Source organism: Phyllostomus hastatus, unplaced genomic scaffold (genome assembly GCF_019186645.2).
Source record: "Phyllostomus hastatus isolate PE091 unplaced genomic scaffold, TTU_PhHast_1.1 phas_scaffold_182, whole genome shotgun sequence".
In the NCBI taxonomy this organism is placed as follows: domain Eukaryota; kingdom Metazoa; phylum Chordata; class Mammalia; order Chiroptera; family Phyllostomidae; genus Phyllostomus; species Phyllostomus hastatus.
The window spans coordinates 920,671-945,449 of record NW_025334013.1 but is presented as its reverse complement, the minus strand read 5'-3'; the positions used below and the strand labels follow the sequence as shown (position 1 = coordinate 945,449).

Genomic DNA, 24,779 nt, shown 5'->3' with positions numbered 1-24,779 from the left:
GGTTCCGTCCCTGGCCAGGGCACAGGCCTGGGTAGCAGGTTCGGTCCCCTGTCAGGGCTTGTTTAAGAAGCAACTGATCAGCCCTGGCTGGTGTAGCTCAGCGGATTGAGCACAGGCTTGCAAACCAAAGGGTTGCAGGTTCGATTCCCAGTCAGGACACGTGCCTGGGTTGTGGGCTAGGTACCCAGTAGGGGTTATGCGAGACAACCACACATTGATGTTTCTCTCCCTCTCTCTTTTCCTTCCCCTTTCTCTACAAATAAATAAATAAAATATTTTTTTTAAAAAAGACCGGGTCTCCACCAGGGGCCCAGGACAGATGGGGCTGCCAGCCACTCCAGGAGGGGGACCCTCAACAGCTTTGATGAGCAGCAGAGCAGGTGGGAGGAGCCAGGAGGCCCTAGTAAAGCAAGCATTCATTTCTGCCCCGAGAAAAAGCAAAGGCGACTGGGAACTCCGGGGAAACAAAAGGAAACATTTGAGCAAGTCCCAGGCCATGGCTTATCAATGACGGGGGCGCTGGCTGGTGTGGCTCAGCGCACTGAGTGCCGACCTGTGAGTCAAAGGGTCGAGGGTGTGATCCCCTGTCAGGGCACCTGCCTGGGTTTCGGGCCAGGTCCCCTGTAGGGAGTATGCCAGAGGCAACCGCACATGGATGTTTCTCTCCCTCTTTCTCCCTCCCTTCTCCCCTCTCTGAAAATAAATAAATAAAAATATTTGAAACAAAAATAAATAGATGATGGGAGTGGAACAGATGCGTTGCGCCCAAGAGACTGAGAAAGTGACCCCACTGGCCTAGGCCACGGACACTGTCCCGGGGACGGCTCTGTGCACCATCTGCAGGAGTGTTGTCACCTGCGTGGCAAGTGTGGCCCTTTCATTGTGAGTTCTTCAGTTGTTTGATTTTTTTAAAGGATTTTATTTATTTAGAATTACCAGCCAAGATGGAGGCATAGGTAAACACACTGTGCCTCCTTGCACAACCAAAAGAAGGACAACAAACAATTTAAAAACAAAACATAACCAGAGCTACCAGAAAGTCGAACTGCATGGAAGTCCGACAACCAAGGAGGTAAAGAAGAAACACTCATCCAGACCGGCAGGAGGGGCGGAGATGGCCAGCGGAGATGGAGAGGACACATGACAAGGTGGCGGCTGGAGGACCGGGGTGGGCAAGGCAGCGGCTGGAGGACCAGGAGGCCCCACATTTGCAGGCGGATAAACCGGGAGGAACAACCGGGGAGTGAGGCAAACAGCACATCCCAGGGTTCCGGCGGGGAAATAGAACCTCTAAATCTCTGGCAGTAAAAACCCGTGGGGGTTGTGTTGGCGGGAGAAACTCCCAGCCTCACAGAAGAGTTTGTTGGAGAGACCCACAGGGTCCTAGAATGTACACAAACCCACCCACCTAGAAATCAGCACCAGAAGGGCTTGTGGGTAGAGGGAGAAGTGACTGAAAGCCAGCAGAGAGTGGAAAAGCAGCACCGTTCCCTCTCAGACCCCTCCCCCACACACAGCACCACAATGCAGTGACGTGGTTGCCCTGCCCTGGGGAACACCTGAGGCTCCGCCCCTTACTACATAACAGGTGCTCCCAGGCAAAAACATGTGGCCCAAATGAAAGAACAGATCAAAGCTCCAAAAATAGAACTAAGCGATGAAGAGAGAGCCAACCTATCAGATGCAGAGTTCAAAACACTGGTGATCAGGATGCTCACAGAAACGGTTGAGCATGGTAGCAAAATAGAGGAAAAAGTGAAGGCTATGCAAAGTGAAATAGAGGAAAATGTACAGGGAACCAACAGTGATGGGAAGGAGACCAGGACTCAAATCAATGGTTTGAAGCAGAAGGAAGAAATAAACATTCAACCAGAACAGAATGAAGAAATAAGAATTCAAAAAATCAAGGAGAGGCTTAGGAACCTCCAGGACAACTTTAAACATTCCAACATCCGAATCATAGTGGGGCCAGAAGGAGAAGAGGAAGACCAAGGAATGGAAAACTTATTTAAAAAAAAATAACGAAAGAGAACTTCCTCAATCTGACAAAGGAAATAGATTGCCAAGAAGTCCAGGAAGCTCAGAGAGTCCCAAAGAAGTTGGAGCTAAGGAAGCACACACCAAAGCACATCATAACTACATTACCCAAGATTAAAGAGAAGGAGAGGATCTTAAAAGCAGCAAGAGAAAAGGAGACAGTCACCTACAAAAGAATTAGACTATCAGCTGATTTCTCAAAAGAAATCTTGCAGGCAAGAAGGGGCTGGAAAGAAGTATTCCAAGTCATGCAAGGCAGGGACCTACATCCAAGATTGCTCTATCCAGCAAAGCTATCATTTAGAATGGAGCGGCAGATACAGTGCTCCCCAGATAAGGTCAAGTTAAAGGAGTTCATCATCACCCAGCCTTTATTATATGAAATGTTAAAGGGACTTATCTAAGAAAAAGAAGATAAAAATACAAACAGTAAAATGACAACAAACTCTACAACTATCAACAACTGAATCGTAAAAAAAAAACAAAAACAAAAGAAAACCACCAAACTAAGCAAACAACTAGAATAAGAACAGAATCACAGAAATGGAGACCACATGGAGGGTTATCAGCGGGGAGGGGGAGGGCGTAGGGGGAGAAGGTACAGAGAATAAGAAGCATAGATGGCAGGTGCAAAACAGACAGTGGAGGGTAAGAACAGTACAGGAAATGGAGAAGCCAGAGAACTTGTATGTACGACCCATGGACATGAACTAACGTAGGGGAATGATGGGCGGGCAGGGTGCAGAGAGGAGGGGAATAAAGGGGAGAAAAAATGGGACAACTGTAAAAGCATAATCAACAAAATATATTTTAAAAAATAAATAGCCCTGGCTGATGTGGCTCAGCAGATTGAGCGCCACCTGCAAACCGAAGGGTTGCCAGTTCAATTCCCAGTCAGGGCGCATGCCTGGTTTGTGGGCCAGGTCCCCACTAGGGGGCGCACGGAGACAACCACACATTGATGCTTCGCTCCCTTTCTTTCTCTCTCTCTTTCCCTCTCTTTAAAAATAAATAAATATGCCCCAGCTGGTGTGGCTCAGTGGATTAAGCACCAGCCTGTGAATCAACAGGTTGCTTGTTCGGTTCCCGGTCAGGGCACATGCCTGGGTTTTGGGCCAGGTCCCCAGTGGCAGCCAGAGGTGAAAGGCAACCACACACTGATGTTTCTCTCCCTCTATTTCTCTAAAAATAAGTAAAATATTTTTAAAAAATAAAAAAATAAAATCTTTTAAAAAATAAGTAAAACATTTTTATTTAATAAAAAGTAAAGTATTTTAAAGAAAAATAAATACAATCTTTTAAATAAAAATAAATAAATAAAATTTAAAATAAAAAGATTGATTAATAAAATCTTTTAAAGAAAAGTAAATAAATAAAATCTTAAAAAATAAATAAATATAAAGGTTCATTAAAAATAAATCAATAAAATCTTTTTAAAAATAAAAAAGAAGATTTTATTGATCTATTTTTAGAGAGAGGGGAAGGCAGAGAGGAGAGGGAGAGTAATATCCATGTGTGGTTGCCTCTTGTGCGCCCCCTACTGGGACCTGGCCCACAACCCAGGTATGTGCCCTGACTGGGAATCGAACCAGCAACTGCTTGGTTCACAGGCTGGTGCTCCATACACAGCCACACCAGCCAGGGCTGTCGTTTGATTTTTTTAAGCACATGCACATTTTACTTGGATTTTTGCCAAAAAGCAACATGATTCTTTCAGAAAATGCCAGTTGCTCAGACCCAGAAGACATGACCAGGAGCCAGAGGCGGGAGGGCCTGGGAGCGGAGACAGCCAGCAGGCCTGGGGGGCCGAGGTGCTCATGGCCCCCCCTTCCCAGGAGGGAGCCCTGGGGGGCCTGTGTGTCCGGCCTTCTGCCCTGAGACGGCCTCACCCACCACCCCAGGGGCCAGGCCGCCCTGCAGAGACAGCTCAGCCCCACCCCTCCCCGCAGCCCCGGGCAGCGCCAGCCCCTCCAGGGGTGGGGGGGGCACTGCGTCTCCGTGTCCTCAGTCGGTCCTGCTCATCCTCCCCCCCACCTCCGAGAACGGGCTGGTCCTCCCCTGCCAGCCTCCTCCAGCTACGACTCGAAGGTAACTCTGGCGGTACGGGAAGGCGTCTTCTATTTCCAGAAACTAAATTGGACTTTGTCAACAGTGTCTGTAGCCACAGCTGAGTGACAGCAGATTGTGTCTGGACACGGAGTAGCTTCTCGGGGGCGGTGAGTGCCCGAGTCCCGGCTGCTGCCCAGCGTGTGGGGACACGCCCCGGCAGCCACCCACCCCCACCCTCGGGAGCGCCACGCCTCCAGGGGCCCGGCTCCGCCAGAGACCCTGAGTGCGGCCCTCCGCGGCTGCCACCTCGGCCCCAGAGAGGGCGTGCGTGGGGCAGGGGAGCCCCCAAGGCCGGCTCTCCCCCCGTCTCCGCCACTCACTCGTTCTTGACGAAGGCGTACTTGTTGATGGTCTCGATGACGTCCCTGAAGAGGATCTTGGAGGTCAGCGTGTAGCCGTGGTGCACAATCGGCTCCCCGTCCGGCCCGTCCCAGCAGTCCACTGGGGGCGGGCGGACCCCGGTCAGCACCGGGGCTCCCACTGCCAGGGGGGCGGAGCTGCCCACCCACCGCGCAGCAGAGGGCAGACGCCTGGCCCGGGGACACCCCCAGAGGACAAGCCGGCCCCACCGGAGCCCCGGCGCTCACCCTCCACGCAGCGGCAGCCGGCCTGCAGCACCCAGGCGTACATGTCCGCCCGCGACTGGGACAGCAGCTGGTCGCCCGCCAGGTAGGTGTTGTGGGACGAGGTGATGAAGTAGTGGCTCAGCGGCCGCGTCATGTCCTGGTGCACGCGGTGGTGCTCGGGGTTGAAGATGTCGCCGGCCGGGCTCCGCGTGTAGTTGGTGAAGCCTGCGGGGGCGCCGGCGGGGGCTCAGGCCCGCCGCCTCGGGGCCCGTCCTGGGGCGCACGGCCACCGGCTCCCGCTGCCCGGCCGGCCCCAGGCTGCCCTCGGCCCCCCACCCCATCGGCCTGCGGGGACGGGGGACGGGGGCAGAGGCGGTGCCCGCTCACCGTCGATGCCCAGCACCCCCTTGCTCTTGTTCTCCGGGCAGGGCTCAAACTGCTCGATGACGGCCTGGCAGCTCTCCAGTGTCACGCTGGTCATCTGGGCCGGAGAAGCGGCAGAGCCCCCGCCAGCCCGGCCGTCACCAGGGTGGGCTAGCCTCGGGCCCTGCCGGTCCTCTGCCGCCGAAGCCACTGCCCCCACCCGGGCTCTGATCGCCACACCAGGGCCGACCGCAGCGGGGGTGGGCTCCGGCCCCTGCCGTGTGCTCCCCCACCTCGGGCTCCCAGACTCCTGCCCCCCTGAGCAGGTGGCACCTAGCCCCTGGCTGGGCCCGGGACAAGGGGTCCAGATGCTTGAGTCCCTGGACACTGGGCCACCAGTCAGCAGGGCAGTGTCCGGAGGGCACTCGGCCCCTCAGGAGGGGCAGGGCTGCCTGGGGTCACAAGAAGGGGTGGGCATGACCCCCGGCACCCAAAAGGCATCTGGGCATCTGCTGGACTGATGGGCGAAGGACAAAGATGATGGCCCAGAGATCGGGGGACATAGAGAGGAAGGCTGGGCCCAGGGACCTGAGACCCACAAGGTGCTCACACGGCGCTGTGGTCCAGTGTGGGCACCCCCGGGCACCTCGTCCCCGCCAGGGGCCCTCACCTTCTGCTCCACCTCCAGGAAGCGCTGCAGGCTGGCGGCGTCCAGGTGGTCCTTGTGGTCGCTGTAGGTCAGCATGAGCAGATAGAGGTCCCGGCGGGTGGACACCATCTTGTAGAAGGCACAGAACTCCTCGAAGCCCAGAGAGCCCTGGCGGTCATCCGTGTCCGCCTCCTGCAGCGCAAGGCCTGTGGGTGCCCCTGCGTCCCACCCTGAGCCACACCTACACGGGCCCCCAGGCCCACCCCCGGTTCTCGGCCCTCCCCGCAAGCCTCACTGTCCCAGGGAGCATCCGAGGCCCCAGGGACGCCGAGGACCAAGGGGCTGCCCTGCCTGCCCCACAGGGCTCAGGCCTGGGGACAGACCGGAGGACAAGGGTGTCCGGTGACCAGGGGCCGCTGCCCCGAGGCCTTTGGGTGCTGTGAGGCTGGGAGCCACTGGGAGTGGGTGAGAGTCAGGACCGGAGAAGGTGCCAGTCGAGACCTCGAGTGCCAAGTCCGGCTCTTCGGCCCAGGGGTCAGACAGAACCAGCATGAGGGTGCCTCAAGCCAGGAGAGACCCCGGGTCAGCACCCTGGACAGCGGCGCCCGCCAGACCTGCAGGCCATCTGGCTGGTGTCCCTCATGTGGCCACACAGTCTGCGTGGTTCTGGGGTGGGTGCCAGGTCCCCGTGGGGTCCCCCCAGCGGAGCGGGGCCCCGCTGCCTGAGCAGCCCCAGGCCTGTGGGCCGGAGCTCCGGGCCAACCGCCCCCTGTGCACTTCTCTCCAGAGTCAGCCCGGAGCCCCCCTTGCTGCCTGACCCCGGCTGCGGGGGATCTCCGACTCTCCAGGGCTCCCCAGGGGGGATGGGGTTGAAGTCTGGATACAGCCAGGCGGGGGGTTAGGCAGAGGGCTCTGTGGGGAGCCCTGCCCTGCGCCAGAGGGTGCGTGAGAGGCCCAGCGCCCTTCCAGGAGGGGAGGGTGTGGCGGGCTTCCGAGAGCCTCCCGCAACGGGCTTTTCCAAGCCAGGACTCCGTGCTGGACCCTCGGGCCCCACTCCACGGGGACTTCCTCTCCTTCCACCTCAGGGGCCCATCTGGACCCCAGTCCTGAGCCAGCCTGACCACCGCTGGCCCCTGACAGGGCCTCACCGCCCTGGAAGGGCCTGCTGACCCCAGAGCTGCCGCCGGAGGCGGGACAGGCGGGGCACAGGCAGGGGTGACCTGCAGGCCTGAGCCGTCGGCCAGCTCCTCACTGCCCTGCCGACTCTGTCCCCTCCGGGGCCATCAGGAGGGGCCCCAGGAGCCCCCAGTCCCCAGCCAGCAGTCTGAGAGCCGCCTGCTCAGCAGCCCCCATCCCACACCGACCCCGAGCCGGCCAACGCTCCCCGCTCCAGCCGAGCGCGACCCCGTCCGCCCGTCAGGAGAGCCCAGCAGGAGGCTGGGGGCTGCATGGCACAGGGGCGCGAGGCTTCGCGAGTGCCTGCGCCTGCGTGCGCACACGTGTGTGCATCCAGATGTGTGTGCCCGCACGTGTGGGTGTGTTAGAGATGTGTGTGCGCACGTGTCTGTGTCGGGCTGTGTGCACCTGTGTGCACCTGTGTGCCTGTGTGTGCCTGTGCGTGCACGTGGGTGGGCTCAGCCCCTTGGAGCCCACTCCCCTGGCTGCAGCAAGATCTCAAGGTCCCAACTGCCCACGGCAAAGGCCCTAACACCAGGCTGGCCTTGCGGGACAGCTACCCAGACCTGCTGCCCGGGAGGAACGGGCGGGTCCCCGGACCCCGGCAGGAAGTGCGCACTCCGTGCGTAGAGGCGGAGTCACACACTCGTTAGAGAGGCGGGGTTACGGGGAGGGGCGGGAAACGGGGGGAGGCCGCCTTTGGGTGGTGCTCCTCACTGACCAGCGCCTGCCCGGAGTGCCCAGGCCGCCAGCCTGGGAGGGCCCAGCTCCGCTGGCCGCGCTGCGTCCCCTGCCCCTGGCCGCAGCGGAGACGGCGAGGCCCAGCGCCACCTGCGGCCCCCGCAGGGCCGCCCGCTCCCGGACGCACGCACGCCCGCGGCCCCAGGAAGCCCGGCTCAGGCCGCCCGGCGGGGCCCCGCCCCCTCACCTTGAACATCTGCTTCACCCGCTGCCGCGGCAGGTTGGCGTTCAGCTTGTGCAGCAGCTGCAGCACCTCGCCGATGCTCAGGCTGCCGTCCCCGTCCTTGTCGGCCTCGTCGAACGTCTGCTTCAGCCACTTTGGGCCGAGTTAGGGGCCAGCTCGGGTCCAGCAGGGGCCCGCGCTCGCGCCCCTCCCCCCGCCCCTCCCCCGCGTGCGCGCCCCAGCCCCGGGCGGGGACCCCCCCTCGCTCAGGGCGGCGGCCGGGCCCCCCGGGGGCGGCCCTTGTGCGCGAGGATATTGGTCCCGGGTGCGCTGGCGGCGGGCCAGGCTGTCCTCGTCCCTGATGCCGGCCATGAGGTAGCGCAGGCCGGTGACCCAGGTGCGCGCCTCGTCGCCGCTGGGCGAGACCAGGTCCAGCGACTGGCGGTGGCTGCCGTGGTAGATGCTGAAGCAGCAGTTGGGGTCGAAGCTGCCGTCGGGGTAGCGCTGGAAGATCTCGGACTGCCGGCCCTCGCTCACCTCCTGGATGGAGTCGATGGAGACTGCGGGGCAGAGCGGGGCACCCGTCACCGCCCTCCCCAGGGTGGCTCTCCCGGGCCCGGGGTGGGGGGGGGCAGTGCCCAGGCACACCCGGCCTCTCCCACTGGCAAAGCCAGCAGAGGGGGGGTCTAGTCCCCTCCTGGCCCAGGAGACTCCTCCCTCCCTGACCCTAGACCCCCGCCCACTCCTCACGCAGAAGTGGGCCTCCTCGTCCAGCCCCTGCAAGTCCCTCCCAGCTCAGGACCCCCCCGCTCAGGCAGCCACGTAGCCTCCACACCCCTGAGGCAGCGGCCCATGCCCCGGGCTGCCTGGGGGGCACTTGGCACCCACCCAAGCCCTAACCTTGGTGTTCCCAGCTGGGGTCGCCCCTGTGCACGGGACGTCTCATCTGCCCGGCTAGACCGAAGGTCCTTTGGCCTCTGGGCCCACCCAGCATCCGGCACAGGGCTGGGCACGACGGCTGCTCGGTCCCCACTGTGTCCCAGAGGGCGTGGGACCCCGACACCCCCACCCTGTGTGCAGAGGTCACCCCAGAACTGCAAGGCCGGTGGCCTCCGTGCTGGGCCTGGAGTCGCTGACACACCCAGGGCTCGGGGTCCTGCCGCTCCCCCCCCCCCGGTCGCTCCGGGGGCCCCAGCCCCCCACTCACTCTTGGCTTTCTCGCTCTTGCGGGAGGGCCGCCAGCGGATGCAGGAGCGGTGCTCGTCCAGGAAGTAGAAGCGCGCCAGGCCCTTGGCGCCACCGCGAAGCTTCACCATCTGTGTCCCGGCCTGCATGGCGCTCATGCACCGCTCCACTGGGCCGCCGCGGGGCAGGGGGCGGGCGGGACAGCAGGGGGCGGGCAGGACAGGCAGACAGACAGATGGACAGTGGTGCCCGTGAGCACGGAGGTATCCCCACCGTAGCCAGGCGCTGCAGCCCACGCCCTCCCCCAACCCGTGTGTGGAGACCACTCATCCTTCTGCCACCGGCCGGCGAGAGGTGCCCAGCTCAGACCCCCGGGCTGCCGGGGACCCGGGAGCTGGCCTGGGCTGCACGTCCGGTCTGGGGCCCGGTTCAAGGGCCAGAGACCCCGTGGAGAAACGGCCACTCTGCCCAGCTGGCCTGCCGCCCTCCCCCACGATCCCGGGGCCCCAGGGCCAGCCGAGGCCTGAAGGGACTGGCCCCCTGTCCACCCCACCGGCCACCACCCAGACCAGCCCCGGCGACCACCACGACTGGCCCCAAAGGCTGCTACACCGGAGAGGGCACAGGGACACGGTGGCTAGGCCCACCCTCAGGCACGGGCGGGAACCCCCCAGGATACCCGGCCTGGCTCCCGGTCGCCGGCACCCCAGCCCAGCATGTTCGGGGAAGTGCATGTGGAGCCCCCCCCGCCCCCCAGCGCCCCCAGCAGGCAGCCCCGGGAAGGTGCGGCGCAGGCTGGAGCTCCGAACCGAGCCCTTCTCCCACAGGGCCTGCCGCTTCCCTGCCACCCCTGCTCTGAGCACCCGGCCCGCTGCTGGGCACCAGCACCTCCCGGGTCCCAGGGGAGGGCTGCCGGCCAGGACACGGGGCTCCTGGGGCTGGGGACAGCGGGGGGCGCTGCTGCCCCCAAAGCACTGAGGTCCCCTCAGCTGAAGCTTCGGAGCCGCCCGCGTGCCCGGCCAGCACGCCCAGCGGGGCCATGCCCTCTGCCCCAGCCGCGGCCCCGCCGGTGGGTCAGCCTGCAGGCGCCGAGGGGGAGCAGAAGGGGATGCTGCTGGAGCCCTGACCCCAGGTGACCCCAGGGGCCCCGGGGTGGGCAAGCCTGGCAGTCATGCCCTCCTGACCCCCTGGCCCTGCAGCTGGGCGGGGCTCTGGCCGGGGAGGAGCGGGAAGTCCCTGCCCCCTTACCTAGTGGGCCAAGCTGCCACCAAGGGGACATGGCCACGCTCCCTCCGACCCAGAGGAGGGCCTCCGCCAGGCAGGCCACTGTCCCCTTGGTCCGGCTGGAGGCAGGGGGCCAGGGGATGGCCATCCCAGGATGATGGCCAGGTGGACGCACGGAGGCCGGAGAGGGCCGGCACCCCAGCGCGCCTCCGCAGCAGGTCAGGCAGCGGCGGTGGGCGGTACCGGGGTTCTCAAGGCCCCCCCCTCGGCTCTGCGTCTTCCTCCTCCCCGTCGGAGGCCCCCGAGGCCCCTCTGGCGTCGGCCGGACTGTCACCTGCGGTCCCAGATGCCCCCCCTCTGGGCCAGCCCCCCCCAACAGGACTGTGGACAGACCGCCGAAGGCGCAGCCGAGGGGTATGTGGGCGGGGAAGCTCTCGCCCTGCCCGCCCTGCCCGCCCGCTGCCCAATCCCCTGCGCTCATCTAAGCCGGATCCAGCTCAGCCGGCCAGAGGATTTGGGCCCAGGGAGCTCCTTGCTGCGGGCTGGGAGGGGACCGGACTGGCAGCCACGTCGTCAGAGGCCCCGGGCCCAGTCCCCACGCCCAGGCCGAGTGAGCAGGCAGGACAGACGGGCAGCCCCCCGGAAACCCTAAGAACACAGCCCCAAGGCCTGAGGTGACGGTCCTCGTGGTGCCGCCCTCTGGGGCAGAGTCCCAGGCCCTGCTGGGTGCGGTCTCCCCACCGTCTTCCCCACACCTGGCGCCCAAGGCTGCTGTCCTCTCCCCGCTGCTGCCGGAGCCTCCCACCCCCCCCCCAAGCTCCTCCCAAGCACGCCCCGCCCTCCTCAGGCCTGTCAGCCAGTAGCTAATCAGTGGTCTCCTGCCACCAGCAGTGGGGCTGGGCCGCCCCCTCGGCCTGGGCGGGGCGGGGCTCGGACTGAGCGTCCGGCCCCTGGGCACCGTGCTCCCTGAGGCCTCCTCCGCTGCCCCAGGCCGTGATCCTCCGCTGACCAGGCTGAGGAAGGGCTGCTAATCCAGCCGGATGCGGGACTCTGCCCGCGGGGGGACCGAGGGGACCCCCCCCGACCTTGGCCGTCCAGGAGACAGGCAGGCCCAGCCCTGCAGCCGCGGTGCACGGCCAGGGCCCCCAGGGCCGCGGGACCCCAGAGGTGGCGCCTGCCCGCCCTCCCGGCTCCCTGCTCCTGTCCCTGGACCTGAGAGAGCCCTCCACGTCTCCTCGGGCTGCCTCTCGGCTGCCTGGCGGGCCTGCACACGTCTGTCTGCAGTCCCGGGGGGACCCCCGGGACCCCCAGGGCGGGGACCACCCAGCCCCGTCCAGCTCTGTCCCTGCTCCGGCCCGGACTGGCCCTCGCAGGCGCTCCAGTGTCGGTGAGCACAGGCCGGGCCCCAGGGCCAAGGCCACCACCGAACCCGCTCGGGGGGGCGACACGGAGCCAGCTCAGGGCACCCTGACACGGGAGTGGTCACAGACCCCGCTCCCTGGGGCTCGGCCATCCCCCGGTCCTGGAGGGGCCTGGCGCACAGACGGGCAGATGGGCGGGGTCAGTCTGCGAGGGCAGTGGAGGGAGGGCCCTCAGCCCCACGAGGACAGTCCAGAGCGGGCGTCCCTCTCCGCTGGGCCCCCGCACGGTGCCTGGCCTGGTGGCCTGGGCGCAGCAGCTCGAAGGAAGGGGAGCCCTCGCCTCCCACCCCACCTGTCGGGAGGCATCCCCACCCCACGTGCCCTTCTCCCCCAGCCCTGCAGGGGGCGCGGCGGCTCCGGGGAAGAGCCCTCGCTGTCCGTCCGGAAGCCGGGAGCAGGAGCGTTGGGTTAGTGTTGTCGTCACCACGGTGGGGACGGGACGAGTCTGGTCCTAACGCAGCCAGTGACAAGAAGCCGGCACAGTCGGCGTCCCCCTCTCCCCGAGGAAGGCTGGAAAGCCGATGTCATCTCCCAGCAGAACCCACAAAGCATACCCACGGGCTCCACGGCGGAGCTCACACGCACGCACGCGGGCAGACCCTCCCACCGCGGGGTGCAGGCAGGTGCACGCGCCCCGAGTCACTCGGGCCCCCGTTCAGCCAGCTCCGGCAGCGGGGGTGGGGGGGGCGCGTGCTGGGGCCACAGGGGGCGCACACTGGGGCCATGTGGGGGGGCGCACCCCCCCGCCCCATCCCTTCACGGGTCCTGCTCATCCATCTCCAGCCCCTTCCTCTTCCTCTCCTGCGTCCAAACTTCTTTGCCTCCTGAAGGACCTCTCAGCAGGCACCTCCTTTGTCCACTATGCTCAGGATGGTCAGCAGCCGCCAGCCATGCATGCGGGACTGAGGCTCTCTGGCCCCGCCCCCAGCCCCCACGGAGTCCTCAGCACCCCGGGAGCCCTGGCAGCCCTGAGACCCCCCCTCCTCTCACTGCCGCTGGGGCCCCGCCCAGCACACAGTAGGCGCTCAGACCGTGCTGGGTGGAAGGAGGGAGGAGGTGGAAGCTGTGTAGGGAGGGCCGGCCCCAGGCTGGGCCTCTCTGGAGGGAGGGGCGGCCCGCACACAGATGGCCGAGATTATTTAAGCGTCTGAGAAGCAGCTCGGGGCGGGTGGGGGACCCCCCCCCCGTCTGGGCGCCTCTGCCCCCGCAACTATTTTTACTTTATTAGAGTGCGAGTGAGCTCCTCAAACCAGCCCCCCCTCTGCAGGGGGGCTGCGCCTGGGGGCTGTGCCCAGGCCCTGGGGGTGTGGGAGCCATACCCTCAGGGCTGGTCTGAGGGTCACTCGGTGAGGTCAGCAAGGCCTAGGCTGGTCCCAGACAAAAGGGAGGGCGGGGGACGGCAGTGGGGGCAGCGGGAGCAGGAGGGTCGCTGGCCAGGACGGCCCTCCTCCTCCCACAGAGCCCCCTTGAGAGGCGGCAGGGTGTGGGGGGGGAGGGCTCTGGCTGACGCTGATGGAGGAGGGGAGAGCTGCGTGGGCAGGGGGCCAGCCCCACCACGCCCACCTCCGACCTCAGCGACCGGGAGGCCAGAGGAGCGAGCCTCTGCACACCCACCGTCCCCGGCCTGAGCTGCAGGCCCCGGGGCTGGGGTGCAGAGTGTGCCGAGGGTGGGGGGTGGGGGCCAGCGCAGAGGGCCAGCCACGGCCTGCTCTTTCCCCAGACGACTGTCCCCAAGTCTGGGCCGCACCTGCCACCGCTGCCAGGTGGCCCCAGGGCACATGTGCTCTGGGCAGCGACAGCAGCAGCCCGGTCCCCTCCGAGTACATACTCGGACCCAGGGAGGGCCAGGGGGCCGCCCTGCCTGGTCACCCAGCCAGGAGTGAAGCCCCTGTGATGGGCACAGCTGTCCACAGCTGTTCCGGCGCCCACGGCAGTGGGCATGAGTGGACAGGACATTCCCTGAGACGGCAGCATCCTGTGCCCAGGGCCCACCCCCCAGAAGCCCCTTCCGCAGCCGTGGGCCCTCGCACTCAGCCTGCTGGGAGCCACAGGGTCCTGGGGTGTCCTGCTCCCAGGCCTTCCTCTGACTGCCTGGTGGCCCCGGGGCCGCCACCTTGCCCCCGGCCAGGCCAGCCCAGCCTCAGAGGGGACCCCCTGGAGCAGCACCCTCTGCCCCTGCGGCCGAGGTGGTCCCCACCTCAGGTCCCTCGGGGCACTAATCGCGGGTGACAGTCCTGTGGAGGGGGCACTGTTAATAGCGGTCCACCCCCTCCTGCCCTGGCGGGTGCCCCTCCATGGGCCCCCGGGCCCCGGCCAGGCAGCAGTGCGGCAGCTGGGAGGGTCTGGGGGAGGGCCCAGGCCCGAACCCCTTGGAGGGGGCGCCCAGCCCAGGTGGGGACGGGCCCCCGGGGGGCCCGCAGGAAGCAGCTAGAGAGGAAAGGAGGCCCGCAGCGGCGACCGGGAGTGGGGGCGTGTTCCTGGAAAGTCACCAGATGGAGCCCGGCCTGCCCGTCGGGAGGGAAGGAAACTCCTGCAGGGCGAGGGGGCCCCGGCGCCCAGGGAGGGGTCCCGGAGGCTTTGGTGGAGGCAGCGTGCCCCCGCCGCACACCCGCCGGGCGCCAGGCGAGGCCGGGTGGCAGCTGGCGGGCGGAAGGCCGCCGAGCGGAGCGGGCCAGAGCCACGGAGGAGACAGGAGACAGAGCGGCTGAGCCCGAAGCTGAGCCCAGCCGCTGCTGCTCCTCCGGCCAGCGCAGCCCGCTGCCCGGCCAGCCCCGGGACCTCGGCACGGAGGGGCACCGGCCCCCAAGTTCGGCTTCCTAACCTAGGGCAGCTGCCGCCCTCTGCTCCGCCTGCCTGGGGGGCTGGGCCAGCTGCTGGTCCCACCCCCTGTCCCAAGGTGGGCGGGCTTTCCCTGTCTCTCCTCTGGGCCTCGCCCCGGGGCCCCGCGCTGACTGGGGTGGGGTGGTGGGTTTCCCCTGCAGGAGCCTCGACTCCAGGAGAACTTCCAAGGCCAACAGCGGCGCAGCTGGGGGGCGAGCAGGCCAGCTTCCAGTGCACATGCGGCCAGCGCCCCAGGCCACTGGGAGGTGCGTCTGTGGGTCTCCGCTCTGAGCTGGCTGAGGGACCCCAGGACAGCGTGGCCCCGTGGCCCTGAGTCGGGGGCCCCATCGCAGCTCCTGAGGACACGCCTGCTGACGGAGCCTTCCCGGGGCACCCGGCCTGGTCCCCAGCCTCGGGACCTTGGGTCCCTAGGGCTGCGCGAGCAGGTGGAGGGACTGTCAGAGCAGCTCACCGCTCCCTCAGCCCAGCACCTGGCAGGCGGCGGCCCCGTGTGGGGCTGCCAGGGCTGGCGACTTCCTCTCCCCTCGGCCCCCCACCCAGAGCCAGAGAAGACCCCCTGTGCCCCTGTGGGGGGTGTGCATTCCCCCACCGCAGGCCCATGGCCTCTCCCACCCAGAAGCCAGTCCAGACAGCTGGAGCCCATGTTCGCCGGGCTGGAGCCCAGGTCCCGGGAGGACACCCTCACTTCCGTTACTCGGCCCCTCCTGGACCCCCCCCACCTCCCGCAGCCCAAGGGCACGTGGGGCCACTGGCACCGGACACCCCCCCCCCCGTGACACACAGCCCTCCAGGAGAGGAGCACTTCCGCGCACAGGCTTTCCGGGAGCGAGGTGCCAGTGGGGGGGGGAACCATCGTCACCGGCGCGTGAGCCGGGCAGATGGAGGGCCGGACAAGGCTGCAGCCATCTGCTCCGTCCTCGGCTGCGCACGGAGGCTGTTCTCCCCCGGGGAGCGGGGGGCGCCGCACACTCCTCTCAGCGCCGCCCCTCCACGCCTGCCACGCTGCCCCCCCCGCCCCCCGCCTGCGTCACAGAGGGCATCTCAGCTAGGGGCTGGGGGGGCCGGAGGGGCCGGAGGGACGGGAGGGGCCGGAGGGGACGGCGCAGGGGCCGGGCACACACCCGCCCCGTGACAGCTGCCCCACGCTGCCCCCCTCCCGAGAGGCCCAGAGAGGGCCGGCCCCTTGCTCGGGGCCGCACAGCTCCCCAGAGGCTCCGCCAGGAGCGCGGCATCAGCAGCACGTCGTCCGGCAACGACGCCCCTGTGCCCCACACACGTTCCTCGGGCGCCCCCAGCCCCGCCCCTCGTCCACGCCGACCAGCCCAGCCGGCAGCGGACATTCGGTCCAGGACACTCAGGGCCCGAACGGGTCACCGGAGGGCACGCTCCCGCTCTCCTCGGACCCCAGCCATTCACCAGGGCGTCCTTCAGCTGCCCGGTCCGGGTCTCTCCTGCTGCTGTCGCCAGGACACCGGGCCCCCGCCCTCGCCGCCCCTCCCCACCCCTCGCCGGGGCGAGTGCGGCGCTGGGGGTGGGCTGAGACCCCGCCTCAGAGAAGCCCTGTGTCCCGTCGGGTCCCTGCAGGACCAGCCCTGGCACCACGCACCCCTCCACCCCGTGCCCAAGCCCCTTGGCGGCAGGCAGTCCTGCTGACCTGTGCTGTCTGTCCGGGGCAGTGACGGACAGGGTGACAGGTCTGAGCAAGAGTCTCCCTCCCAGAGCCCTGCAGAGCCCTGTGGTCCCCTCCCCTAGGGGACGGATGGCTGCTGCCCTGTCCGTGGTGCTGACCGGAGTCAGGCGCCACCCCTCCACCCGCCCTGGAGGGGACTGGTCGCGGGCTTGGCCCAGGTGAGCCCCCACGGCCCCACAGGCCAGGACACCCTGTATCTGACACCCCCAGCAGAGGCTGGTGTCTGCTGGGGGCAGGCTGGAGGTCTGGGGACAGTTTCAGCTGAGGTTGAAGGCACCTCCTCCTGCTGCCCACCAGGATTGTCTCCACCCTTCACAGGGAGGGGCCAGCACAGGGGACAACTGGGTCCTCCCAGAGACCCCAGGGAGAGGGGTCTAGCACTGCTTGCGTGGGGTCAGTGGGCCACCGAGGGGCAGCTCAGCAGCCGCCCTAGGCTCCCTGCTGGGGTGGCCACAGTCCCCTTCTTTGAGACCCGCCTGTCCCTCTTACCTTGGTCCCGGCTGACCCCACCAGGGTCCCCCGGTTCTTCCATGGCCTGCAGGTGCCACCCCCGCAGCTACCAACACTTCCCAAGGGGGCCCGGCGGCAGGCTGGCCCTGCAAGTCCCTGAGCCCATGCCCGGCAACAGCCCCAGCTCCACCGGAGCCAGAGCTGCGAGCCGGAGCCACGGGACCGCCCTCCCTCGGGAGCCCCGCCCACCCTAACCCTTCACAGCCCGCAGGCAGCTGGGGCTTGCGGTGGGTGGGGGCGGCTCTCGGAGGCCAGCCTGGGGGCGGGACAGGGGCTGTGCCACACTCTTTGCCCCCCACTCTGCCCTCCTGCCCTCCCATCCTCCCGGTCTTCCTACCTGCTGCAGGAACCCCAGAGCTGAGGGTCCCCCAGCGGCAGCCCCACTCGACCACAGGGCCCCCCCGTCACCACACACAGCCTCCCCCCAGGCAGAGGGGCCCCAGCTCCTCAGGTCCGAGGAGTCCCTCCTGTGCTCCCTCCCGCCCCCCCCCGGCCCTCCCCCACCACCGTGTCCCTCAGCCAGGGGCCTGCAGAGTCTCCCGGGGTCGCCAAGGGCCAGTGGGAGAGCCCCCGCCCCAGCCTGCTGCCTGGCCAAGCCGCGGTGGACGCGCACTGAGCAGCCCCCAACCCCCACGCCTACCCCCCTCGGGGAGGCGTGCTGTGCTCTGACCGGCAGCCCTGGCCCCGGAGGGAAGGACATTTCCAGATCAAGGAAAGGGGTCTCCACCCTCGGGCAGTTTGGAAAGCTGACCCGCTGCCAGCAGCGGCTGCCCACACTGACCTGCAGCGCAGGGGGTGGCCCGGGGGGGCAGCTCACGGCAAGCCAGGGCGTGACCGCCTCCGGCCAGGGAGGCCCCCAGTGTGTGTATGTGTGTGTGGGGGGGGCGGTGCGCGGGGAACCAGGTCTGCTCTCACCGCCGCCACCTGAGCCCTGCCCGGGAATGCCCCAGGGCCCCCGGCCCGGCTCCCTTAAAGGGGCAGCTGTCCTCCGCCCACTGACACTGGTGGAGCCCCGGCCCCTCCGTCAGAGCCTCCCGTGCCGGGGCCCTGGGGACCTGCCCTCGAGGGCTGACACTGTGACTCTCTCGAGTCCACGCTGGTCACACGGGGCTCAGCGGTCAGGGCCCCTGGGCCTGTGCCCCCGGCGCTGGCGGAGGGCTCAGAAGGGAGGGGCACGGGCCACGCCTGATGCCCCTGCTGGCCTCGCCCCACCCCGCGGGCTCCTACAGCTGAGCAGCAGGTGGAGGTGGGGTCTGCCGGGCCCCGAGGGGCCTGCCCTAGCGACGGCGCGAGCACAGATGTCCACGAGTGGCTGGAGGCCAGGGAGCGACAGGGGACCGGGCTCTGCACGACCCTCGGGCAGGCCCCTCTGGGGAAGGGCCGCAGCCCCCCAGTCTCGGGAGAGGAGAAACTGAGGCAGGGGCGCAGAGCGGGAGGCGAGGCGACGGCACCCAGACCCGGGAGAACACGGAGGCTGGCGAGGGGCGGGCGGGCCGCAGGGGCCCAGCAGACGGGCGCTCAGGGCCCAGCCTGCTGTCCTCAGAGCGGGCAGCGGGCTCCTGACCACCGCTCCGCGGCGAGGCCATGACTGCAGTTCAGGTTCCGATGAATAATCCATGGGGTGGCCGCCCCGCCCACCGCCCGCGGGCCGGGGAGAGAGGACTTCCGGCGCCCCCGCCGGCGATGAAAGGCGGTGATTAAAAGCCGCCTGCTGCACTGTTAATTTGCTTAAGAGTCTCATCTCCGAAATCTCCTTTCTGGGCGTTTAAGCAGAATTCTGTCTTTGAGAGCATGTGGCCCGGCTGGCGGTGGGCGGGGTGGCTCATCCCCGCTGGGCCCCGGAGTTCGGCTCTGTTCTCGAGCGAGGAGGGGAGTGGGATGAGCAGACCCTGTCAGGTGACAGGGAGCCGGCCTGCAGCCCCTGCCGGAACCCCCCTCTGGGGTGGGGGCGGTGCCCTGGTGCCCTGGTGCCCTGGCGCCCCCACTCCGTCCTGCCCGGCCGGGCAGCCGGCCCCTCTCCCTCGAGCCTCCCTCCCAGGTGCCTTCACCACTGGCCGCACTGGCCGCACTGACCGCACTCACCAGACCCGGGTCTGCCTCGGGGCTAGCAGAGGCTCCCCACCCCTGGGGACAGAGCCCCGGCCTGAACGTCCAGGACCGGGGGGAGCATGGCGGGGGAGAAGGGCACCCAGAGCTGTCCTCCCTGCCCCCCGAGCTCCGGCAGGTTCTGTCCTTCCGTCCTGAGCATCGCCAGGAGGGGGGAACGGGGCCCTAAGAAGTGGGACAGCCCAGACCTAGGGCCTGGGGCCCCGGCTCCCGGCCAGGCCTGCAGGGGGGCAAAGCTCGCCCCCACGCCTGAGCCTCAGGTTGCTCGCCTGTGCAAAGGGGACACTGCCCCCCACCCCCACGGGCCTGCCCCTCCTCACCCAGAGCCTCCCGCCCAGAGCTGACCCAGGGGCTCCGGGGGGGCAGGGGCTGCCCGGGGTCTCGGGGGACAGACCGTGCACCCCTGACCGCCACCGCCACCGGCATCATCGCTCCCTGAAGCCCGCTGTCCGCGTGTCCTTTCACAAGTGACTTGGAAGCCCCGCCACCGCACCCCAGGGGGCCCGGCAGGAAGAGTGCTCCCCCCCTCAGACTGCCCAGGTAGCCTCCCGGGGGCAGGGGCTGGGGACAGGGCGAGGCCGGAACCCTGAGCCAGGACCAGGCCGGGCCACGTGGGGCCCTGAGGGCCTGTGTGTGTGCCCACGTGTGTGTGCCCGCGTGCGTGTGCCCGGGGGCTGGCGGGGGCGGGGGGGGCTGCCCTGCACGGCCTGCGTCAGGAGGAACAAACACGCTGTTTGGAGAAGAACAACAACCCCAAAGAGAGCCGGGCACGGAAGCCCCGGACGGAGGCCCGGAGCAGGGCCCCCAGCACCGGGGGGCGGTGGCGGTGCCCCTGGCACATCCTGGACCCTGCTCCCCCACGGCCACCTTGGAATGCTGCCCTAGAGGCCACCGGGTCCAGCCTCCTGACTCTTCAGGCAGGGAAACTGAGGCAGGGGGCCTTTCCCGGGGCTCAGAGCCAGGCAGAGGCGGCGGGAAGGCCAGCACCCAGACCCTGCCCCGAACGCCGCAGCTCCCGTTCCGGGTTTGGGGGGGCTGCCCGGGGGGCGTCGAACTGGCCCCTGCTGCCCCCTCCCCTCCACATGAGCACACGGCAGGTCCCGCTCACCTCGCCAAAGTGCGGAGCGGGGGTCTGAAGACGGGAGGGCAGCCCCTCCAGGGGGACACAACGGCACTGACCTGACAGCACCAGCACGCACCCCACCCCCAGGGGGAGCCGGGGCCCAGGAGGGGGGCCGAGAGCTCCGTTAGCTACCCCTCACCAGGGCCACCTCAGTGCTGCAACCTCGCCTGGTGCAAAGGGTCTGTGACGTGTGGCTCCTGATGAGAACCGAAGCTGCTCCCGGGGTCCTGGCCCCACACCCCACACGCTCCCCCAGCAGGCCAGCACGGCAGCCTGAGCAGCCCCCTGCCTCCGGCGGTGTCTGGGGAGGGAGGGGCACGTGACCCGGGAAAGGCAGGGACGCAGCCCTGAGCCCAGACCCCCCGCACTGTCCCCCTTCCCTCCCCGAGCGAGGAGCTGTGCCTGGGGCTCAGCCCTGGGGTCGAGGTCCCCAAGGAGCCTCGCCCTGGCTGGGGAGAGGGATGGACGGGGCCCGGGGATGGGGGGCAGAGGCGGCCAGACCACAGCCAGACTACCAGCCCTGCCACCTCAGACAGGGCGTGACCCGCCTCCTGGTCCCCTGACGCCCCACCGAGCCAGCGGGCAGCTCCCGGGGGAAATGGCTGACCTCCCCAGCAGAACAGAATGAATGAAGACACAACAGCAAGCAATGGTGGGACGTGGGGTCCGTGGCGCTGAGGGCAGCGGGGAGGGGGCGTCCCGCTGGGCAAGTGCCCACTGTGCCCACAGCCCCCCTGGGGGGGAGCTGCGGCCCTGTCGGCGGTGACAGGCTCCAGCCCCCGAAAGCTGGGGCGCAGCTGGACTGCTGGGCAGGGACTGGGCCAGTGGGGCGACGCCGGGGTGGGCCAGCGGGGGTGGGGGCCACTCACAGCCAGAGGGAGGAGGCTCGGGAAGGCTCCGTCTGAACGGACACAGCCACGCCCACATGTCCAGCCCCCCTGGTGCCCAGGGCCAGGTCCCCAGTGGGACAGACCACTCGTTGCCCCTGCCAGTGGTACCTGCAGCCGCAACCTCCCTCCTCGCCCCCCAGCACAGCCCTGAAGCCCTGCTCAGGCCCAAGGGGTCCGGCCAAGGTCAGCGGGTCAGGCCCCACCCTGGCCTTCGGGGCCCCCATCGTGGGGGGGCCTCGGGAGCAGGCCCTGCCCTTGCCGCTGGGCCCAGTCACCCCGTGCCAGCCTGACCTAGATTCCCAGCCCCCGGGCAGCGGCCTGGCAGAGCCACCAACAGCCTGGCACCGGGGCAGAAAGGCTGGTTCCAGGGCAGGTGCCGCCCCACGGCCCCCAGCCTGGCCCGCTCAGGGACCCCCTCCCCCACGGCCCCGGCAAGGTCTGCGGGGCTGCCCACCAGACCCCCTCCAGACCTCGGCGCCTGCCCTCCCTCTCACTGTGCCGGGGACGGCCGGACAGGCAGCCCTGTCCCACGGGGCTCGCCCGACACCGCCCTCCCCACGCCGCCTGCCCAGGTCCCCCGACAACGCCGTTTCGTGTGGCGTTACCCCCACACGCGCCCGACTCAGACACCACTCCCTTGGTGCTCTCTGGGGGGACGGAGCCCCTCGGAATCCTGGGGGGCAGCACCTGAGTCGCCAGCTGCAGAACTGCGTGGACGGCCACACGGGCCTGAGGCTCACATGGCACCCGTCACCAGGACTCCTGCAGGGGATGGCCAGGCTGCCCGGGCAGGGCCCCAGGGGGCGAGGCCCACGGCTCAGCCCCCGGGGGGCGTCTGTGGCGTGAGGGGAGCTGTCCTCACCAGCTGGCTCCTGCAGGGTTCCGAAACTGGGCGCCCAGGTGGGACCAGCTGCCCAGTGGGGGGCTGCAGGCCGACTCTACAAAGAGGCCCCTGGGGCAGGGGTGCACCAGGCAGCCTGGACCCCCTGGTGACGTGTCGCCCTGCCAGGTACCCCGAGTGCAGCGGCCCCGGGGAGGCGCCCAGTGCAGAGAGGCCAGCACACACCTCGTCCCCAGACTTAATCACCTTTGCGCCGGCGGGACGTGGTTGCATAAGCTCGGATATTAAACGCCAGCAAGACTCAGAATCCGGAGGTGGAGGGGGAACTAGGCCTGTCCTTGGACCACCCATGTGGAGCCGAGTCTGTGGGGACGGGCCCGGGCTGGGGCCTCTCTGGGGCAGGGCTGCCCCGGCACCCCGGGGCCCCACCAGGCCCCCAGCTCACTCTTGGTAAGTGCTTACTGAGTGGCCCCAGGACCCAGGCAGGGAGGGCCAGCTGGGGGGAGGGGCACTGCCCTGGAGACACCCGCACCCAAGCCGCCCTCCTGAGGTCCGGCTGCCGACGGGCCCAGTCGGGCCAGGGCACCCCCGTCCACCTTCCGAGCACAGGAGGCCTGCCCGGGGCTCGGCCGGCCCCTGACTCGGGGAGCCTGTCCCCCCACCCCACCCCAACCGGGGCTGCTCCTTCTAAGACCTGGGCAGCCACAGTCTCGGGCACTTGGGCGTGAGCGTGGGCTCAGGGTAGGGGCACCTGGGGCTCACGGTCCCCGTCCAGACGGAGAGAGACCCCGAGACGCCGCGGGACCAGCGCATCCACCCGCCAGGCCGAGGGTCTCCAGGGCCCGTCGGGCGGCAGAGGGGAGACCACTCACTGAGCAGCTGCCCCCGCCGTGGGCACTGACCCCAGGCGGCACCCCCGCCCGGGCACCTCGCTTCCGTCGGCCTCGCTCAGCTTTCCCCAGGCCTGGCCCCCGCCGGTCATCTCCCCTTTGCTCTCAGGGTCCCCGTGGTCACCAGACCTGGGGGGTGACAGGTCACACTCCCTGACACGGGGGACTTTCACGCATGCGCCCCGACACACCCCTTCCCTGCAGCCTGGGGCCAGGCGGGCCCAGGGCGACACAGCGCCGGCGCCCGGGGCGCCGCGCCCTTGGCCAGCCCGCCTCCCTCCTCGCCCCCTGCCCCCCCGAGCCTCCCCTCTCCGGCATCACATGGGCCCCATCTGCCATCAAGGCCTGCATACGCAAATGTTTATTTTTTCCTTCGTGCAAAAAAAGAAAAGAAAAGAAGAGAGGGGTGAGTCACTGAGGACATGCAAGCAGAGAGCAGAGGGAGCAGCCCCCCACCAGAGGCGGGACCCGAACTCCCCGCCCAGGGCCCCCCCCAGGCCCCCCACCCCCGCCGGCCCCAGAGGCTGCAGGCACCTGCCCGGTCAGCCCTGGCTCAGGGTGAGTGCTGGCCAGCCTCCAGGGACATTACTCCCCTCTGGCCAGGTGCCTGGAGGAAAGCTGCCTCTTCCAGGGGGCCCTCCCTGACCACCTCCATAACCCCTGCCTCCAAGCAACTGGGGCCCCTGCCACACACCTGGGCAGAGGGGCGCCCCCCATCTCGGATTCCCAGGGAGCATCTGAACTGCCCATCCCTTTGGGGTGGCTGTGACCAGGAGAATCGCACACCCCAGAGAGCAGGCGTCGGGGGCTGGGACCGTTGCCGAGGGCACAGTGGCCCGTGAGTCTGGGGGAGGCCAGCCCAGGACGGCCACTCGGGGCCAGATCTGCCCCCCAGGATGCAGCCACCAGCTGGTCACACCAGGCTGGCTTCCCAAGAACGGCACCCGACACCCCGACCTACACTGAGTGCCCCAGACCCCAGGCCGACCTCAGTACGGGCTAGCCAGAACGGCGATCGTCAGGGTGGGCAGGACTGAAAGCCTCCGCAGCCACAGCGGGGGCATCAAGGACTGGAGATGGCCGAGCCGGGGACCTGGGCGGGACGGAGTGGACGCAGACCAAAGGCCAGGGAAGACACGGACAGCCTCTGTGGCGCCCTGGTCACGGGAGCGGGTCCCGGGGCCCCTTCCCGTCCGGGTCACCCCTGGCTCTGAGATCTTCTCTCAGGCCGCCAGGCCCAGGCCCTTCCCTGGGGGCTGGGGGGCCGGGGCGGGTCCTGCCCAGCGGAGGGCGGGTCCCCGGGAGAGACTCGGGGTCTGGGGATCCTGTGGGAGAGTGGCCCCCTCACTGCTCCCACCAAGGTCCCCGGACAGACCAGCCCCAGGGAGGCCCAGCTCCGCAGTTTCAGAGGAGGAACCTGAGGCTGGGGCGGGAAGGGCCACCTGAGACAGTGGGAGCGCCGAGCCCGGCTCCCCAGGGTGGGCCAGGACCCTTCCTCTCCGTCCCACACCCTGCCCGGGCCGCCTGGGTCCCCAGCCCGGCCAAGCCACCCCAGGGACCTCACGTGTCTCGAGAGCAGCACCCAGTGGTGACGGGGACGGCTGAGTCACCAACGGGGCTTTTTAAGGCACAGCTGGGTGCAAGGAGCCATTTCGGTCTTTTTGACGAGACAGGTGGGCCCAGGGCAGAGAACATGGGGCTCCGGCCGGGGCGGGTCTCCCACTGGGTGCTGAGCTCGGGGACGTGACTTGGCATCAGGTCTGGTGGCTCCGTGACCCCAACGGCAGCCGGCTGCCCAGGGGTGCAAATGGGAGTCTCCCTGTTCCCGATGGCCCCACGCGGGTGCCCCCGACTCTCCCTGGGCCTCTGCCGGCCCCCACCCACCCGTCCGTCCACCCATCCATCAGCCCCTCCGCTGTCCTGAGGAAGTCCCAGCCGTGCTCACTGCCCAGAGCTTGTCCCTGCCCGGCTCCTCGGCCGGCCGGACAGCTCAGCCCCAGGTCTCTGTGGGGCACCCCCAAAAGTCGGGCCAAGAAGGAGGGGGGCAGCCCCAGGGAGAGCAGCTCCCCGCCCCCCACTCTGGACCCAGCGCCCCAACCCCGGTGCCGTGCCCCCAATCAGCCCGCTGATCTCGGGGCCCGCACCCTTGCTCACAGACACGGAACACGCCAAGCCCAAAATAACCCCACGCGGCACCCACCAGAAAGCGTAACTGAGGCAGGCGCAGCTGCAGAGCCGCTTTTTAAAAATACAC

General features: G+C 67.8%; 1 protein-coding gene across 7 annotated transcripts in view; it reads right to left on the bottom strand.

Annotated features, from left to right (window-relative positions):
- PLCH2 (phospholipase C eta 2) overlaps window positions 1-24,779 on the bottom strand; it is a 52,333-nt gene that overhangs the window by 13,116 nt on the left and 14,438 nt on the right. For 6 of the 7 annotated variants that reach the window (XM_045859616.1, XM_045859617.1, XM_045859621.1 and 3 more), the window contains exons 1-8: window positions 10,238-10,460; window positions 9,012-9,158; window positions 8,121-8,364; window positions 7,829-7,958; window positions 5,746-5,916; window positions 5,100-5,193; window positions 4,734-4,937; window positions 4,467-4,587 (exon numbers count right to left, since the gene is read on the bottom strand). In XM_045859616.1, the coding sequence (XP_045715572.1) occupies window positions 4,467-4,587; window positions 4,734-4,937; window positions 5,100-5,193; window positions 5,746-5,916; window positions 7,829-7,958; window positions 8,121-8,364; window positions 9,012-9,158; window positions 10,238-10,361 (1,235 nt within the window). In that variant the 5' untranslated portion in view covers window positions 10,362-10,460. Of the gene's footprint in view, window positions 1-4,466; window positions 4,588-4,733; window positions 4,938-5,099; window positions 5,194-5,745; window positions 5,917-7,828; window positions 7,959-8,120; window positions 8,365-9,011; window positions 9,159-10,237; window positions 10,461-24,779 lie in introns of those variants that run through there. The other variant, XM_045859620.1, reaches the window with a different exon arrangement.